This window comes from Penicillium diatomitis, assembly GCF_028827545.1.
Source record: "Penicillium diatomitis strain IBT 30728 chromosome Unknown utg000011l_segment0_segment0, whole genome shotgun sequence".
Lineage (NCBI taxonomy): Eukaryota > Fungi > Ascomycota > Eurotiomycetes > Eurotiales > Aspergillaceae > Penicillium > Penicillium diatomitis.
This window is the reverse complement of record NW_026623183.1, coordinates 510,165-527,394: the sequence shown is the minus strand read 5'-3', so window position 1 is coordinate 527,394 and position 17,230 is coordinate 510,165. Positions and strand designations below refer to the sequence as shown.

Sequence of the window (17,230 nt, the reverse complement as noted above, 5' to 3'; positions counted from 1 at the left end):
CTCCCGCGTTCTTGTCCTCGTCAACATACGCAAGCTCCGGTCCGGTTTTACTTGTTGCATTTGACGTGCGTATTTGCCTGTTTCGCGAGTATTTGATCGCCATACCAGTGGAAACCTTTCATCGCATTCTCCAACTGCACATATCTGTGAGGAACGCTCTTCTCTCACTTCACCATTGACCACGCGGTAGATACATGGGAAGTGGACAGGTGCATCCTCGGCCCAAGAATAGATACGGGGCCAAGTGTGGGTGTGGGTGCTGCTCAGCCCAGCCGCTACGGAATCTCGGCGTTAAGCCGCAGACCACATCACATCTGACCGATTCAGAATTCCAAGCAGGCAGACAGATTCCCTTCCCGTCGAGTCAAAAGTGCATCGCGCGCAAGTTCTCTTCTTCACCAACACAACTGCGCATGCCCACCGGGTCCAACACTCAACTCCCAACCTCCGACCGCAACCTCGCGTCTAGGTAGCATGTCGACGCTCGATGAGCAGGTCGTCGCCAACGGCGGTCAGCCGAGAGCTGACGCCGATGCAGCAGCAGCCCCGCCAGACAGTCAAATTCTGACGGGGAAACAAGAACACTGTAAGATTGGATCCTCAATCTGAAGCGCTGCGGTGACGGATATCTCATTTGAGCGACGCCCGACTAATCACTTGTTGGTGGACGTGTTCATATAGACCTCAAGCGTGAGCTCATCTCTCGCCAAGTTCGCGGCGAAATATCCGAACTCAACTCACCCACCGCGCTTCAACGCTTTGGTGCCCCATTCCGATCCGACTTTGGCGAAGTCGCTCCAGTTGACTCGGAGCTACCGATCCTGCGATACATCTTTGTGCATCATGTTCGCAATTTTCCCTTCCTCGACAAGGCGCAAGAGAAGCAATTCTGGCAGGACAAGTTACAAGTGGTGAGTGAATTGTGTCCGTGGAGACCAAACGGCGCAGGCCAGCAAGTAGATCTCCCTCCGCGACTGCTCAATGCTAATCCATCTTCCGCGAATTTTAGTTCCTTGAGTCCTTCGCCAACAAGCATGTATCGTCATCGGAAGATCGTCTGGAGGAGACGAAGCGCCGGAAGCTCGCTCGTAAGAGTGAGAAATTGGTGGAGCTGATGATGGTGTCGGGTGTGCCGACCGCCTCTGGATACGAAGAACGCATCTCATTCTCAGAGATGGAGGTGGTGGACCGCGGTGCGAATGAGAACGGAATTCTGGTCAACATGCCCGAAGGCCATGCCATCAACGGCTGGGACGTCAATGTGGCAGCGGTCCGGGTCACCTCGATCAAGCGAACAGTCCGCTATCACCCTCATGCGGTAAGCATCTCTACTTGGCCTGGAAAGCCCGGTTTGGCCGTTGCGAAGAAGCATGCTAATGGTCTTCCGTCTGTCCCACAGGAATTCATCCTCCGCGTATGTCAAGATGGAAAGCAGGAGGTTCACGTGGGTCGGAGATACGGTGAATTCGTTAGGCTTCATCGCAGACTGCGCACAGAGTTCCCTGGGAAGTATCTGCCCCCGTTGCCCCGCAAAAACAAATCATCTACTACGTCTAGTTGGTTTGGTACGGGGGACGATGACAACGAGTCTATATCCTCACAGTCAACGCAAGGCAACGGCTCTGAAGAAGCAATCCAGGTTTCAAAATCGTCTCTTGCGGCAGATACGGTTCGCCGCTCCCTTTCCAAAAGCTCGCTGCGATCTTCCAGATCTCCGCGGGCTTCCACTGACGTGGTGTCCCGAGAGACGGTGCTATATCGCGAAGAGCAGCGTGTCTCACTCCGCGCATTCTTGCGAACCCTATTGCAGAACAAGCGCATCGCCGAATCCAAGGCGCTTGGAGAGTTCTTGACTGCCAAGCCGATCACACTGAACGAGGAAGAAATGATCGATGTCAGGAAGCGGAAGGACATGGACGCTGTCCGGATTGAGGAGCAGAGGAAATTCTACGAAATCGCCAGGCAGCGTGCTGCGGAGTTGGATGTTTACATGGAGCAATTCCGGAGGGATATTGTCGAGAGCAGTATGTTTAGACTCTGAACGCCCCGTCTTGGCTTGGCTATCGGCCACCATCGCCAGTCCAATACTAACAGCTGGCTAGATGGTCTGACCAAGTTGTTTGCCGAGATTCGGGAGAAACCGTGCATTGCGGAGCTGAGCCCTCAATATCAGAAATTCGCCGAATGGCTTCGAATTGAGTGAGTACAATCTCAATTTTCGCGTGGGGCCGTTTTTTTTGTTGTTTGACCAGCTTTCGTTGACTTGACGACATAGGGTTGCGGCGACGGTATACCATGTGTTCCTTGCCGAGGATAATTCGCCAGAAATGTTCGCCCAGTTCAAGCGAATTCACGGACTTGTCCCTTATACACTAATGAAGAATGTGATTCGGATCGCCAACCCGGCTGCCGTCATGTCCAGCGTACTGGACATTTTCCTCGCACAGCCCTTTGGATCGCGATCGCTCTTGCAGCGCATTTTCTCCATGACGCTGAATGAAGGTATCAAGGATTTCCAGAAGTCGATTGGACCATTGGCTGCGAAAATTAACGATCCCATCTTGACTGGGAAGTTAAAGAACTTTGTTGAAGCGGACGAGGCTGTGAAGAACATCATTCGCGAAGAGGCCGAGGACGAAGCTGTCGACACGGTGGTCGCGATTCTACGTTCCGAACTGATTGAGCCCCCGCTTACGGCGGAGCAAATTGGCCGGGTTTTCAACAGCTGGGTGGCGTGGAACCACGCCGTTGACAACGTCGACCTTGAGATGCAGCAGGGAGCTCAGTGGTTCGCTAATATGAAGCAGCTGCTGAAGCTTTACACCCGTCAGCGCGACAAGGCGATGATGCTCAGCATTGTGGAAGAACCCGTCACGCTCCAGCTCTTCCGTGATCTTTTCACTATCTTCTATGAGCCTTTAGTTCGCGTCTATAAGTCGGCCAACGTGTACAGCAGTATCACCGACTTTGCACAATTCGCTGAAGACGCCATCTCTGTTATCGAAGCTGCCCAGCGTCAAGATGCTTCGGCCGATCCGAACCAAACAGTTCAGTCATTCATTGATCTGTGCGCTCGCCACGAGGACAACTTTTACAAGTTCATCCACGAGGTACACTTGCACGACAATGGTCTGTTCCAGTCGCTGATGGCTTGGATTGAGGAGATTCTGGAGTTCCTGCGCAAGGGTCCGCGCGGTGGGAAGATGGACATGAACGCACTCTTCCAAGGCGCTGTTGGCGTTGGTCAGGTCAACAGAGATGTTGCCTTGCAAGAGATCAACGCCCTCATTAAATGGCAGGAGGATCGCAAGAGATGGCACTTGAACAAGACACGGCAGAAGATGGCGGCCGAAGGAACCGGCGCCGACACTCTTCCGGGAACACATGCTTTCCATAGTCTCGATTTCGGTCTCGACGAGGTCAGTTTTACTCACTTGCCCCCGTCCGCTAGGGCGATGCTTGATTCGTGCGACTTTGTTGCTAACTTTTCTACAGGCGGATCTTGAAGACCTGACCATCTCCGACGAGGCATCGGATTCGGAAGATGAAAACGAACAAGATGATGATGACGACCCGATTGCTGTCGAGCGTCGTCGTCGCGTCAAGAAGCAAGACCAGCTCCGTCGTACTGCCGGCGAACCCTTAAAGCCGGAAGTGAAAGAGATTCCAAAATTGATGGATTCATTCGTGGTCATGCTTCGTCATGTGCTCGCTGATTAGAGGTGACTTTGAGAGTTCTCTAGCTGGTGGCTACTGGCTTATTCTCATTATCTGGCTCTCTATACAGGTGGATACTATTAATACCTTTTGCATCTTCATCTCGGAGTTTCTATTCGCATAGGGACACTGAGCTCAGCAGTTCTGACTTGCTTCCCCAGTTGTTTCGATCGTCTAGGTCTTCGAGATGAATTCAGTGGCTCTTGATGTGGATAAATTATGTAATGACTTGCATGAACATAGCAAATTGATGAACTCCATAGATTTTCTCAATCTTCCATGACTTTGGTGTACTGATAGCTTTTGACAATAAGGTTGTGTGGAATTAAGATTTATCATGGTGACAATCTTAGTAGGTGTTATTCTCTGGTGTACCTCCGTCGATCACTTTCACGTGTCTGGCTCCTTATCGGAGGAACTTGATCTGCTGATAAGGAGTTTCCGTGGCGACCAACTGCAGGCAAGCGGCCGCAAACGTACTACCTACCTGAGCAGTAACTTCTTACTTGCAATGTGGCGAGCTACCCCATACAACAAGGTTGTGGTCTTGTCTTCCGAGGCCTTATGTATGAACAAGCAATCAGATGGCATCACCCAGTAAATATGTCCGATATGATCCGAAGTCGCCTCGAAAGGCGGTGCCGTTGAACGGGCTGTTCAAAGAGGGTATCTGGTGCTGCAATTGTCCTGCACGACCCCCGCAGCTCGGCGCCAGACAAAGAACGGCGGGAAGAACCACGGACGATGGTGTAAGTGGTCGCGCAAGCTGAAGAGATGATCAGCTTTCTCTTCCAATCCACTTTCAAGCTACCAAGACCTATTGAAAGCTAATTTCAGCCTTTCCCATCCAGTCTACACATGCGAGCAACTCCCTCCCAAGAGATGCGGCTTCTTCCTCTGGGCTGACGACGCCGAACCTCGCGAGAAAGCCGTCGTCCTGTCAAACTCTCATTCTGAGCTCGATTCGGACATCTCTTCCTTTGACACCGTCCCACGAACGCCCACAAAGCCATCGCCATATGCGCAACGAGAAACCAACGGGCTGTTAACACCGCAGACCGAGCGCCGCGCAGAGAGGGGATCCAACGCCCACTCCATATCACCAGGTTTATTCAAGACGCCGCCACTGAGCGCCAAAGCAAGAATGATGCTCGAAGATTCCGACGAATTCGGCTGGAAGGATGACTCCGACGACAACGAAGAACTAGCCAACGTGCTCGGCGCGGCCAGTCAAGCCGATACAGAGCCATTCATCTCTCAACCTGTCTTTTATCCGGACTTGTCTTCCAACAAGGCACCCCGGACTCCGCGCACGACATCGCCTGGGAAGCGCAAATTCTACCAGTCTGAGATGGAGACTTTCAAACAACCCTCCTTCTCCAAGGATCAAGATCCATCCTCGGGTTTCACTCCGTCCACGTCCACGGGGGCATCCGCGTTGCCGACACCGGCATCTACATCCGCGCACACATCCCAATCCACGTCCCAGTCCACGTCCCAATCCAGGGGCTATCAACCGCCCTCCTCGGCCGAGCTATGCATGACACCTACGCCTGTGCGCCATCGCGACGTCCTCAGCTCAGATACACGGCCCGACGAGTCGGATCTGTCCAAGTCGGCCTGTGCTATCCTCGACAAGCACGGCGTGGTCCTACCCAACAATGCATACGATGAACTCGTCGAACTCTTGAACCGTCATGATCTCAAGATGAGGGGTGTGAATCGCGCGAGAGACATCCTCAGAGTCGCGATGAAGAAAAAGGACGATGAGATTGTGAGGTTGAAGGAACGGAATACAAACCTCTTGGCGCAGAATGAGATGGATCAGAGTATTATCAATGGGATGAGGCGTGGGTCGAAATGAGCTTCATCTCTAGTCAGAGAACAAAGGAGATGGATGAGGTTCAGGGACGCTGCAATGGTCAAGTTTGGACACACATATCCACCGATGCATGTGTACTTGATCCTACATTGTTCTCGATGTACGTGAGCCTGCCAGTCCTCAAGTGGTGGACAGGTAATTTTGTTTTTTTTTTTTCCTTGAGTTCTATGTGTCTTGGGCGTTCATCAGCACTAACGAGATCATGAATTGATTTTTTTTTTCGACGAGTCATTTGAAGCGAACATTGCTATTCACTCTGGGAAAACCGCGATTTGTGTTACTATCATCATCACGTTCGATGGTCTGTTCAAGATCGAATCTAATGATCCCATTTTGTCCCGGGAAATGCCAGCCTTCGGCTGTATCTTTATCGTACCATACAATGAGAAGCATTTCTCACTTCTAAGAAATGGATCCCCTTCGGCTTCATGCGATGAGCAAAGAGTGTAGTCATCACCTGAATATTTACATTAGTATATTCGTTAAAACGTAATATTAAACATACACATATCTCTCCAACCGCTCCCTTCAGTCAATCCGGTCCAAGTCTTATGGTTATTACAGCGACAAGACCAAATCCTTCAGCTTCTGGAAGTCAGGAGTACCCAGACCAGTAACTGGGTCCCATCCCTCCGTCGCGTTCCAGTGAGCGCCGGGAATGATAAGACTGCCGGGGACGGGCTGGTCGCTCTGGGGGTCAATGCCGCCACAGCCGTAGGAGCTTCCGCCGGTGATGTCGTTGAGAGCCTGTTGTCCCAAGAAGTACAGGAAGGGGTTCAGGAAGCCGAGTTGGCTCTTGCCGGCGCGCAGACGGGCGTCGTTCAGGAGACCGACGATGGCGGCGAAGACAGGGGCAGCGGCAGAGGTACCGCCTGTAAGGCCCCTGCGGCCGCTGTAGATAATCTCGTAGCTAGAGGGAGATGTCAGAAGGAGCTTGTCTTGTCCATATAGTCTTTGAAGTGGATTGCGAGGCGAGAGGAGGAGCGTGGACTTACTCAGGGTACAAAGAGTGAGCAGAGACGTCGGGGAACCCACGGCCGTTAAAGTCGGTGTATTTGCCGTAGTAGTCCTTGGTCTCCGTGCTGATCTTCTCGAGATAGCTCTCGACGGCGAAGTACTGGTACCAGGCACGAGGGAAGATGGAGGAGAAACCGCCGGAAGAGGCGTTCCAGGCAACTTCGGGAGTCACATCAGAGGTACCACCGACAGCAGTGACGTAGGGGCAAGTTGCAGGGAAGATGGGCTGGAACTGAGGAGTCTTTCCGTCACGAGACTGGCAAGCAGAGCCAACACCTTGAATAAAGAGTTAGAGCTTGATTCAAAGGAGAGTAGTGTTGAAAAGCTTCTTGACGGGCTACTTACCTTCATCGCCGGAGGAGTGGAGGACGGTCAAACCACGCAGGGTGTTGAGACCGATCAGGTTGCAAACACGTTGAGCATACTTGATGGGAACCGTCTGTTGAAAAGGTGTGTTAGCAAAGCCTGAACACGTTCTGGTATAGAGGCATGTCACAATACCTGTTCATCATCACCGTAAGAGTTTGAGATCACTTGGGGAAGCTCCGAGTTGCTCTTGGAGAGCAAATACTCGTAGTAAACCAAATACGGCTCATTCGAGTCGCTTGCCTGGGTAGGCTCATCCGCGTCGGGAATGAACGGACTGCGCATGTTTTGTCAGTGGAACGAACCTGCAATTCGTCGTCACTTGGGGTTCCTTCGTGGTCATCACTTACGCAACACCGCCAGTGATGTACTCATGGACGGGGAGAGGGTGAGCAACACCGACAATGTTCTGCACATCCAAGTTGGCCTCACCAATGTCGGAGATACCGGCACTCTGGTTGTTTACACCACCATTCAGCGTCTCCACGGTGAAGCTCTGAGAGGGAATGTTGAAGGTCTGCTCATATGTTTCCAGGTCGGAGTAGATGGCGGATTGGTTCAAGAAGCTACCGAATCCGATGCGGCTCCCAGAGGCAGGATCGGCCTGGTAGTCACCAACGTTGTACATCTGCTTCAGGCAGGACGGGGTGATGATCTTCTGGCAGGAAGCGTCGACCGTGGTCTTCGCGGTCTTGCGAGCCTCAATGGAGTGCGCCATGATCGGAGCCGGGGCAGCACCGCGAGTCTTGCCAAAGTACACCGTGGGGGAGATCACATCAATGTGGCCGGTCAAGTGATCGGGGATCGAGTACTCGGTGGTACGGAGCTTGACCGCATCGCCATTCTTGTAGTAGGCGAAAGAAGTGTCCAGCAACTTGTTGACCTCGTCCACACTGCCACTGAAGCTCACCACGGCGCCATCGCGGGCAACATTGGTGATGCCCGCGCTCTTGAGCCACTTCATGACCGGAGCGTCGTCCACGACGGGGAAGTGCTTGTCGACATCCTCCTTGCTCAACCACTTGCCGTAGGAGCCCTTTCCAGGCGTGGAGACCTCGGCGAGTTTAGACTCCAGCTTATCGAAGTTCTTGCGCGTCAGCGCAATCGACAAAGCCATTTTAGAGTCGGCCGCGGGCTTGTCCACGAGCGACCAGCTGTTGGCGACATTGCCGGCGGCGCTCTCCCATACCACCGCCATGGATTGACCGGCGAGGGCGCATAGTAGACCAGCGTAGACGGTAGAGTGCATGATGAATACTCCAGCAATAAGCTCTCACTTGTGGCAATGAGGGAAGCTGAGGGTGGTGAGACAAGAAAAAAAAAACACAACCAGGCCTTGGAGGGGAAAGGGAAAAGGATCGACAGGACTATTTATCATTTAGTCCAGCTATGCTGGGAGTTCGTGGCAGGCTTATGCATGATCGTATGCCAACCGACTTTGATTCGACCGATCTGACCAGCCATTCTGTTTGTTGTATACTGAATGATCGAATCCGCCGCTTGAACCCTCCATGCTCCAGCCCATTGACCGGCGGAGCTCCGCATCCCAAGCGTTACATCGCGTGAGTCTAAAATGGACAATGCACTGCTGTGCAGTGCCTGTTGAGCAGTGGTGTCATCGGCAGCTCGTGTGCCGAACATTCGGTTGCCTATTTGGGGGGGGGGGGGAGGAAACAGGTCGTGTTGATTTACCTCGGAAAGAGGAAGGTGGATCTTCATGTCTCTTGAGGAACGAATGCGGACGTTGGGACCGGAGCAAAACTTCAGTCCGATACACTATCAGAACTTTGAGAAGTGATATGAATTCCCGTTGTCGACTATCTCTGGCCACTGAGGATGTCAACTGGATGACACAAAAGATCTCGTTGAGACAGTTTCACTCGATCCCGCGTGGACATGCGGGGGGCCACCGAACCAAGTCGATTGTGGTGATTGTCCATTACAGCAATATTACATACTTTACCAGTATACATTGTAATATGTACGGAATCCCTTGTATACTATACAATGGATACTGCAGATACGATAGATCATTGGATACTGCAAAAGGCGGGAGATAGCGATCGCCCACTGGTAATTACTCGCTTGGGTAAAGTCCGGACTCCGGCGGGCTTTGAGCCCCACGAAGCTTGGCTTCAAGAAGCTTTGCCAACTCTGGTGGCCGGTTGCTTGGTTGGTCTGTAAGACCCCCGGAATCCCCGGGTGTCCTTGGACTGTCCACCTCGCTAGGACCAGAGCGGGAGAGTCGAACTCTAGTTTTCACGTGACTGTTCTGTCATTTTGTTTTGATGTTGTATTCGTCAAGAGACTGGACCCTTTTTTGCTACTCTTTACCGCCCACCAATTTCCCGACCGTGAACACCAAAAACTCATTCAAAAGTTCTCTACACCATCATACTAATTTTTATTTAATATTATTACATATTTCCATGAGACTTTGTAAAATTATGAGAAGATAAAGCTGTAGATAATTTTACAGGGTCGGTGATTTATTGATAGAGGACGGGGAGATGCTAGATCATGGACTTGAGAATTTGAAGTGTTGAGTCGGAAAGCAAAAGCATCATCGTATTTTATTTTGGAAGTCAAACACTTTCGAAACGATGGACGTAATGAATCCGAAGATTGACCTTACTATTTCGATCCTAGCGAAGTGGACAGTCTAAGGACACCCGGAATCCCCTCACTCATTACGAAGCAGGGTCTTTCGCTTCTCCGGCCACAGCAATGATGTTTTGCACATCTTCTTTCAAATTGGCAACAAGCATCCAGGTAAGCACTCCCGATCAATCCAGCTGTACTGCTCTCTGCAAGTGTGTCATGACTAGCCAGTATACTCTAGATTGATCTGAGGTCTGATCTGCCTGAGCCTCTCATACCGTCATACCCAGTCGATGTGGAAAAAGGATTCCTGCATTAAAGGAACGTCATCGGTATCTCGGGTGGGTATTCCAGGCACCAGTCTAGAGTGACCGACCGTTGCCATGGTACGGTAGAAGCCTCGGAGGTATGTAGCATGTAACTATGTACGCCCGTTGACCAACAACCTTGCCTGAACTCTGCAGAGATGTGGAGAGCGGCCGGGGCCTCAACTCTGGTGGATGAGGGGAAAGGTCCAGGCACAGTGTACACTCCCTCGTGATCCGTTCGCCCTAGTCTGGTCCACGGCATGATCAATCAAGTAGGAGGTACTGTGCCACGGGAGAAGGCTGTCTGATTTCAATCAGATTGGAGATACGGTCTGGAGGGGAGTTCGAGTGGAGGAACTTGTTCAAGCGATGGATTGCACTAAAGTGCCCACTGCCCCAGTGCCCACTACTACTGAATGCGATGGTGCCTTGTGGTATCCTCCCCTGCTGATCGCGGTCATGTGCCTGTCCGGCCACGTGAGGGTTGAGCCAAGGTCATCTTTATCTAAGAAATAGCTCCAGATTGCGAGCCTCATTCGACTACAGACGGCAGTACAATTATTACAACACTGTAGATGATTACATACCATCGCATCTCTTCCCGGGGAGTTCCTAGGTATCCACCAGGTTCAGCTCGAGTCCGGTTTGTTCATGACTCTCCACGTCCATATTTCGCCGTACCTGTCAGTTTCGCACCATTACGTGACCCATTCACATTCACGGTCGAGTCTTATCACCAGCTAGGACAATAGATAGGTAACTTCTTTGGCGTGGTGGAAATGAATCACCCCCTAACGGCGTTTAAGATGTCTATCTTTGCCGACCTGATCGTCAACGGACTGATCGGTGGGGTAAACAACGGCGCTCAGCTGCCCCTTTTGTCCTAGTCTCCCCACCGAAGGTTGAAGCCGTACACTGCATCGGTACATACATTGCATCCTGCATCGTTGGAGAACCTTCCATGTCTCACATTTGAATTTCTCGCAATATCGCCGTGTGGGGAGCTGTGGGACATGGCCTTATTGTATCCATGCCTCTGTCGTGTGCGCCTATGGATGGATTCGATGCAGAATGTCCAGTACTCCTCATACCTCGAGCCGATGCAGCCGATGCAAAGCATGTTCTCGGCAACACCTCTACTCCTCCAGGTTGAATGTCGATGCACAGCGTCGAGCACGCATGACTTTGGTACGTCTGAGTGACAAGACACATCCTGAAGGACTAAGTTATTCGTTCCCCCCTTCGTGAGTTTATGTTCAATATTGTATGCCGTCTATATATACTCCAGGTGGTGGGTTGCTACATAGGGCTAGGTAGTAACTAGTAAGTTAAACAACCTAGTTAACTAGTAGATGTCCTTACTTCAAGGATGACATGTTGGCAGGGACGCTTTTATCGGTGCTCGTGCCAGATCTGGCAGACATATCCGTTTGTTTGACTTCTAATGAACCTGAGGGGTGCCTAGGTATGTAGTTTGAGTATCGGCTTGTCTGCAAATTCCGTCTTTGCCTTGTTTTAGAGAGGTCGACTTCCAATTGATGGATGGATGGGGCGGTTCCAGTTCCCAAGCCAGATACATACATATATTATCGGCACCCGTCCTCTCTACATCATCATTTCTATCAGTGAAGATAGTATACGGAGGTTGACGTTTAACGCCTTTACAAACACCATCTTCTTCAGCCCATCCCGTCCCGACCATCACTTCCAGACTTTCACGGGTCCTACCTTAAGCTGTGAGATTTACCGACCTGCACTACTGGCGGGAGGCACCTGGTTTGTATGTCCGTCCACGTACCTGCATAGGTAGGTATCTTCCGCCCTGCGTCCGCCTCCCCTTGGTACAGACATACAGAAGTGGGTTGATTGGCGAAATCATTAAAACGAAAATAATGGATGTTTTTGTAAACTGATTCTTGAGTAGCGCCCATTTTACTTGAGATATACTGCAAAGAAGAAGTTGAGAGTCAGAGCTCCTTAGTCCTAGCGTGGAACTGTGCGTTGTCGGCGAACAGAGTACAGATTCGGCGACGCAGGCAGCTTCAGGACCATCAGAACGACAAAGGGCAAAGACGAGACATCCAGACTGCTGAGTTTTGACCGATGACTACAACCGAGAAAAGGTGACACGACGACTTAATCAGACGGGAGCAGAAGTGACATTCCTGGATATGTGGAGCAAAAGGCCGCAAAAAAGAAATCAATACTCCCTCGAACCGGAATCGAGCCGGTGACCTTTCGGTTATATGATAATCCATTACAGCCGAACGTGATATCCAACTACACCATCGAGGGTTGAGATTGATGCATTGAGTACCCAAAATTTGATATATATACGACATTATCTCGTCACTGTCTCACGATAAGGCTAACACATGTCGATGGTCAAGCGGAATTCTTCCCTGTCAACCAACACCAGACAAGACCCTGTGCTTCCTGTTCAAGGCAACGGGCCTCTTGTTCAATGGAGTCAAAAAAAGAAAAGCTCCAAGAGGTCCCACGTGAGCTGCCAGCCATGTTCCGCCCGCCCGTCAACCGTGCGATGAAATCGCTCGACCGGTCATTTTTCCGCAAAACCGTGCCCCTCGCCGCCGCGAAGATCTTCGAAAAATCGCAAATTTCCAACGTTCGTCAAGCGCTTGGCAAGAGCCATGATCTTCTGGTTCTTCCCCGACTCAATGTCATCCGGGAACTAAAGGACCAGGATGGCGCTGTTCGGAAGGGCCTCTTGCTGCGCGAGGATATCAAGGTAGATGGTGGGTAGACTCTATTCTCGTACGACCGGCGATGAAATGAGCGCATTCCGGAGACCTGACTCGCAAATGATCTCGCAGACAAGACGACTTGGTCACCAGTGATCAATGAGCTTGTTCAGAAGGGCACCGTCGCAATGACGCCATACAACTTGGAGCTGGACTATGACTACTGGAGCTACGGTATGACCACTATCTCATGCGTCTGCCAATGCTTCCAAGAGCTGTTGCTGACATGACCTCAAAGCCGAGATTGCCAGCTCGATTCTCCCTGAGGATATGGAGGAGGTTCCTCAAGGATTCACACAGGTGGGGCATGTTCGTACGTTGCTGCCCGATGTGCACTCCACCCCAGTGCTCCGCTATGGCGCATTCAAGCTGACTCAAAACGACAGTTCATCTGAACCTCCGAGAACACTGGCTCCCATATAAACACATAATTGCAGAGATTCTGAAGGACAAGAACCCTACGATTCGTACAGTGATCAACAAGACCGAAGATGTGGGCTCCCACAGCCAGTTTCGCACGTTTCCCTTCGAGCTGCTCACCGGCGACCCCGACTTGAATGTGATTCAACACGAGCAAGATTGCGAATTCAGATTTGACTACTCTCGAGTGTACTGGAACAGTCGTCTCGAGACTGAGCATCGCCGCCTAGTGGACAAGTTCGAGGCTGGCCAGATGGTCTGCGATGTGATGGCAGGAGTTGGCCCGTTCGCTGTGCCTGCTGGACGGAAGCGCATTTTTGTGTGGGCCAACGATCTAAACCCTCATGGCTTCGAGGTGATGCAAGATGCAACTGTGCGAAACAAGGTGCAAGATTTCGTCACGCCGTTCAACCAAGATGGCCGTGAATTCATCCGCTTCGCAGCCAAGTCACTTCTCGAGAGTGACCCCGTTACTGTCACTATCAAGTCAAAGGCCCGCAGAGAGAAAAAGGGCAAGGCCAACGATGGAAAGCCTATCGAGCAACCAGCGGATCAATTGTACACTCGACCTCGCTTCGTGGACCACTACGTAATGAACTTGCCCGCGACCGCTATTGAGTTCTTGGATGCTTTCCAAGGCCTGTACGAGGGCAAAGAGGAGCTTTTCACCCCACACACCAAGCAGACTCTCCCGATGGTCCACGTCTACTGTTTCTCGGGCCACTCCGAGAACGAGATTGATGATCACAAGGATATCTGTGAGCGTGTATCGGAGCGCATTGGCTTCACCATCACCCCCGAAGACCGAGTGGGTGGGACGGGCAACCCGGCCATTGAGCTCGATGTTTTCAATGTCCGACTGGTCAGCCCTAAAAAGCAGATGTTCTGTGCCAGCTTCCGTCTGCCGCCTGAGGTTGCATTTCGCAAAGTTTAGCGGACTATCTTTGATGCATGAGTAGGCGTTGACATATCATACTGGCGGCGGCGAAAAAAAAAAGTCCAAATGGAAACCTGGAAGAGTTGATACCCAGCATTGCAACAATATTGTTTCTAAACAAGTGTTTAAAAATTGAATTAGAAGCAAGGAAAGAGTCATTCAAAATCTCATTTACACTTAGAACTTTCACATGGCAAAGTGGTAACTAAGTCTAGAACATTGATAGCGATAAACCTGCACCGCCTTTTTCTGCCCCGCAAACCTGGACGAGCTTCAACTGATTGACGATAGCGACTGCGCAAATCATCACTCAGCATCTCCTACTCCGCCCAGTTCGCACATTGAAGCCCGTCTCTACGTCTCCCCCAACTTGCGAGGGCTTTGTGAGGTCACCTAGTCACATAGCACACACAACGACTCCAAACTTCCCAAGATGAGCATTCAACTCCCACCCGCGACACACCGCAAGCGCGTTGTCCCTCAGGGCGAGCTCGAAGCCGCCGCGACACTCAGACTTGGCGCCGATCAACACACACATACCCTTTCATTATCTGAGGCGCGCCTCGTTATCCACAAAGTCCTGGAGAATAAGCGACGAGGAGGTAGCAAATACGAAGAGCCAGAGTATGTGATGATGCGAACTGGACGATCACGATAATCACCCCCTCCAACGATGCTGCTCTTGGAAGAAAGGACGGGAACATTTAGAAGAAGATCTTGTTGCTGACTGGGGGGTTTGTGACCTGAACCTGCAGGAACTTGACCAAGACGCTTGATTATCTGGATGTATTTGCTCGATTCAAGGATGAGGAGAACATCAAGGCGGTGGAGCGGCTATTGAACTCACACACGGAATTGGAGATGTTTGAGCGATCACAATTGGGTAAGTTCTGCCCTGTGTTGTTATTGCTTGAGATTCAGGTCCCAAACGAGCTGTCTCCTACAAGGCGGAAATTCACGCGGAGAGAAGGAGGGCTCATCTGGCACGTCGCTGTGACTGAGACGAGGCCGTGATACCCCTGATCGACCTTGGAATCGTTGCGATGGATCCTCTCTCCATATGCGCCGCAGTGCCTGTGACTTGTGGTGGGATTGGACCTGTGCTGATAGGTGTTCATGCTTGTAGGAAGTTTGTGCTGCGACAATGCCGAGGAAGCCAAGTCCCTCATTCCCAGTTTGCAGAACAAAATTACCGACAGCGAGCTGCAGGAGCTGTTGGACGAGTTGACGAAACTTCGCAACTTTACTGAGTAGGTCTGGGGAGTGAGAAGCATGGAAGATGGGTGGTCTTCGACCGTGATCCCTTACGGCAATGACACGATGCCATGAGGTGCCTTTCATAGCAGATGGGATTGGGCCAATGCTCTAGACCCGGGGTATTGAATTATTTAGGGAGTTTACTGGCGTTCTGACCTTTCAGCCCATTAATATTCAGGCGACAGGGGTGGTGATATTGCACATACCATTTCGACAGCGACAGCTGGTTCTTGAATGAGATGATTAGAAGCATTTGGGTCAGAAGGGCGGGTAGTCTTGACGACCGCTATCTCCATGAATACTGTAGTCTGCCGCCTTTTTTTTTTCCTTGCTACGGTAAGACTGTGATCATGTCCCTATATGGAGTGCTATGCTCCATCATTGACTGTCATGAACCTGATTCTCCGCCAGTGAATGCTGTATATTCGCAACCTCGTATGGCTATGAACACGCTATGTATGGGCCTGTATATATATATATGCAATGAGTAAGTACGATCATCAGGCTTCAGCGCATTCGGACATATCTCTGAGGTAAGTAGGAGACTGAATCTCATTCACATAGTTGCCGATTGAGAAAAGAAGCACGTGATTATCGCCTCGTGCTATCCTCGAAATCACATGTGACTGGAGTGGATCATTCGAGCACGAGCGCAATCAATGACAGCTTCTGCAGTGTCTGTCAAGCAAGTACAGACTACAGACTAGAGTATGTATGCCATGCGTCATCGTAGCCCTAGTTGAACTCCAAGCCCTTATGTTGAAAGTAATGAGCTCCCCGTTGAAGAAAGTACTTCCTCATTTCCAAGCTTGTCACCTTGAAATTCGCCATGTGCGTTGGTGCAAAAGTACCAGTACCGTACGCATGCAATGTCCATCTGACCTTCTTGATCGATGACCACTGATCATTTGTCCATCGCCACCACGGCAGGCCAAAGGTAGTCTCAGTCCCAGTCTCTACTCCCTGAGTCCCTACTCCCCACTACTCGAGTCTCCGCCCTCTGTACCTTACCGGCAAATCGCTCTCCGCAGCAAGACAAGCACCGGTAGCACACACCCGGGGCCAAGGCCTCAAAGTTGCCATCCCCAGGCTTTTGGGTCAGGGAGGAGACCGGGGATCGAGTGACCGTCTCCGATGGGCCACAGCCCCCCCCCCCCCCCCCCTGGGCGGGTCTGCTTTTGTTCAACGCTCCAAATCAGCAGATGGCTGAGATGGGAGTTTGTTCCCAACTGGCCAGTTTGAGAGAAGGGGATAGTTCCGTCCAGTCCTGGAAAAAGGCCCAGTCATCAGTGGTCGGAGCACAGTGTGCCTAATTTGCCATTTGTAGTTGCGAAGGGCGTGGGTAGAGCCTGTTTCAGGGTTTACTGCTGGAGGTGCTATGGAGTCATGGACTACTTGTAAGTAGGTAGGTGCCTGGCCCGGGGTCTCGCTTGACCGGGAAATGGAGATGGTACGCTGACATTTGTGCCAAAGCGACTCAGAACTGGGTAGGGGCCGGTAGGTAGACGAGAGAGAAAAAAAGAATATCTATCTATGCGATCTGAGATTAAGGCGTCGCAGGTTTAGTCATTTTCTCCTGACGTTGGGTTAAATTGTACGTAAATGCATCAAGCCGTTCGGGAGAGATGAGTCGGGACTGGGACTGGGAAGTGATACAATATACTCTCATCACCGGGTTTATTGTAGGAGTGATGTAGTCCAGCAAAAGGTTATACTCCAAATGAATAACTTACTAGAGTCGGGTCCCTAGGTCGGGTGCCCCCTACTTAGGTACCCAACTGATAAAGCAAGGATCTAGGTGTTCAGTGTTGTTGTACATCGTTCCTATCCCTGCCTCGAGAAAAGTGCACAGCACGATAGTAGTATTTCCTATTTACTATTTACCGTTCACCTAGGCCTCTCGATTTGACCGATAATTGACCGACTTTTGGAAAGAGTGTTTCTTTGCAGTACACTCCAGGCA

General features: G+C 51.1%; 5 protein-coding genes across 5 annotated transcripts; 4 read left to right on the top strand and 1 right to left on the bottom strand.

Moving 5' to 3' along the window:
- Positions 1-474: 474 nt before the first annotated feature.
- N7539_007869 (PX domain-containing protein) lies at positions 475-3,720 on the top strand (the record flags this gene model as incomplete). The annotated part of the gene is made up of 6 exons (XM_056937470.1): positions 475-586; positions 682-911; positions 1,010-2,024; positions 2,103-2,199; positions 2,276-3,419; positions 3,496-3,720. 6 exons carry the CDS (start codon positions 475-477, stop codon positions 3,718-3,720), a joined length of 2,823 nt encoding a protein of 940 aa, XP_056787335.1.
- A 508-nt stretch (positions 3,721-4,228) lies between these two features.
- Positions 4,229-5,581, top strand: N7539_007868 (uncharacterized protein; the record flags this gene model as incomplete). Its single annotated transcript, XM_056937469.1, has 3 exons — positions 4,229-4,283; positions 4,341-4,466; positions 4,569-5,581. 3 exons carry the CDS (start codon positions 4,229-4,231, stop codon positions 5,579-5,581), a joined length of 1,194 nt encoding a protein of 397 aa, XP_056787334.1.
- A 576-nt stretch (positions 5,582-6,157) lies between these two features.
- On the bottom strand, positions 6,158-8,231 carry N7539_007867 (S53 family peptidase; the record flags this gene model as incomplete). The annotated part of the gene is made up of 5 exons (XM_056937468.1): positions 6,158-6,509; positions 6,595-6,892; positions 6,962-7,055; positions 7,118-7,259; positions 7,333-8,231. The coding sequence occupies 5 exons, from the start codon at positions 8,229-8,231 to the stop codon at positions 6,158-6,160; spliced, it is 1,785 nt and encodes a 594-aa protein (XP_056787333.1).
- A 4,175-nt stretch (positions 8,232-12,406) lies between these two features.
- Positions 12,407-14,007, top strand: trm5 (tRNA (guanine) methyltransferase; the record flags this gene model as incomplete). The annotated part of the gene is made up of 4 exons (XM_056937467.1): positions 12,407-12,647; positions 12,726-12,827; positions 12,892-12,966; positions 13,040-14,007. The coding sequence occupies 4 exons, from the start codon at positions 12,407-12,409 to the stop codon at positions 14,005-14,007; spliced, it is 1,386 nt and encodes a 461-aa protein (XP_056787332.1).
- A 436-nt stretch (positions 14,008-14,443) lies between these two features.
- On the top strand, positions 14,444-15,264 carry N7539_007865 (DNA-directed RNA polymerase II subunit RPB4; the record flags this gene model as incomplete). The annotated part of the gene is made up of 3 exons (XM_056937466.1): positions 14,444-14,634; positions 14,766-14,893; positions 15,137-15,264. The coding sequence occupies 3 exons, from the start codon at positions 14,444-14,446 to the stop codon at positions 15,262-15,264; spliced, it is 447 nt and encodes a 148-aa protein (XP_056787331.1).
- Between the last annotated feature and the right edge of the window lie 1,966 nt (positions 15,265-17,230).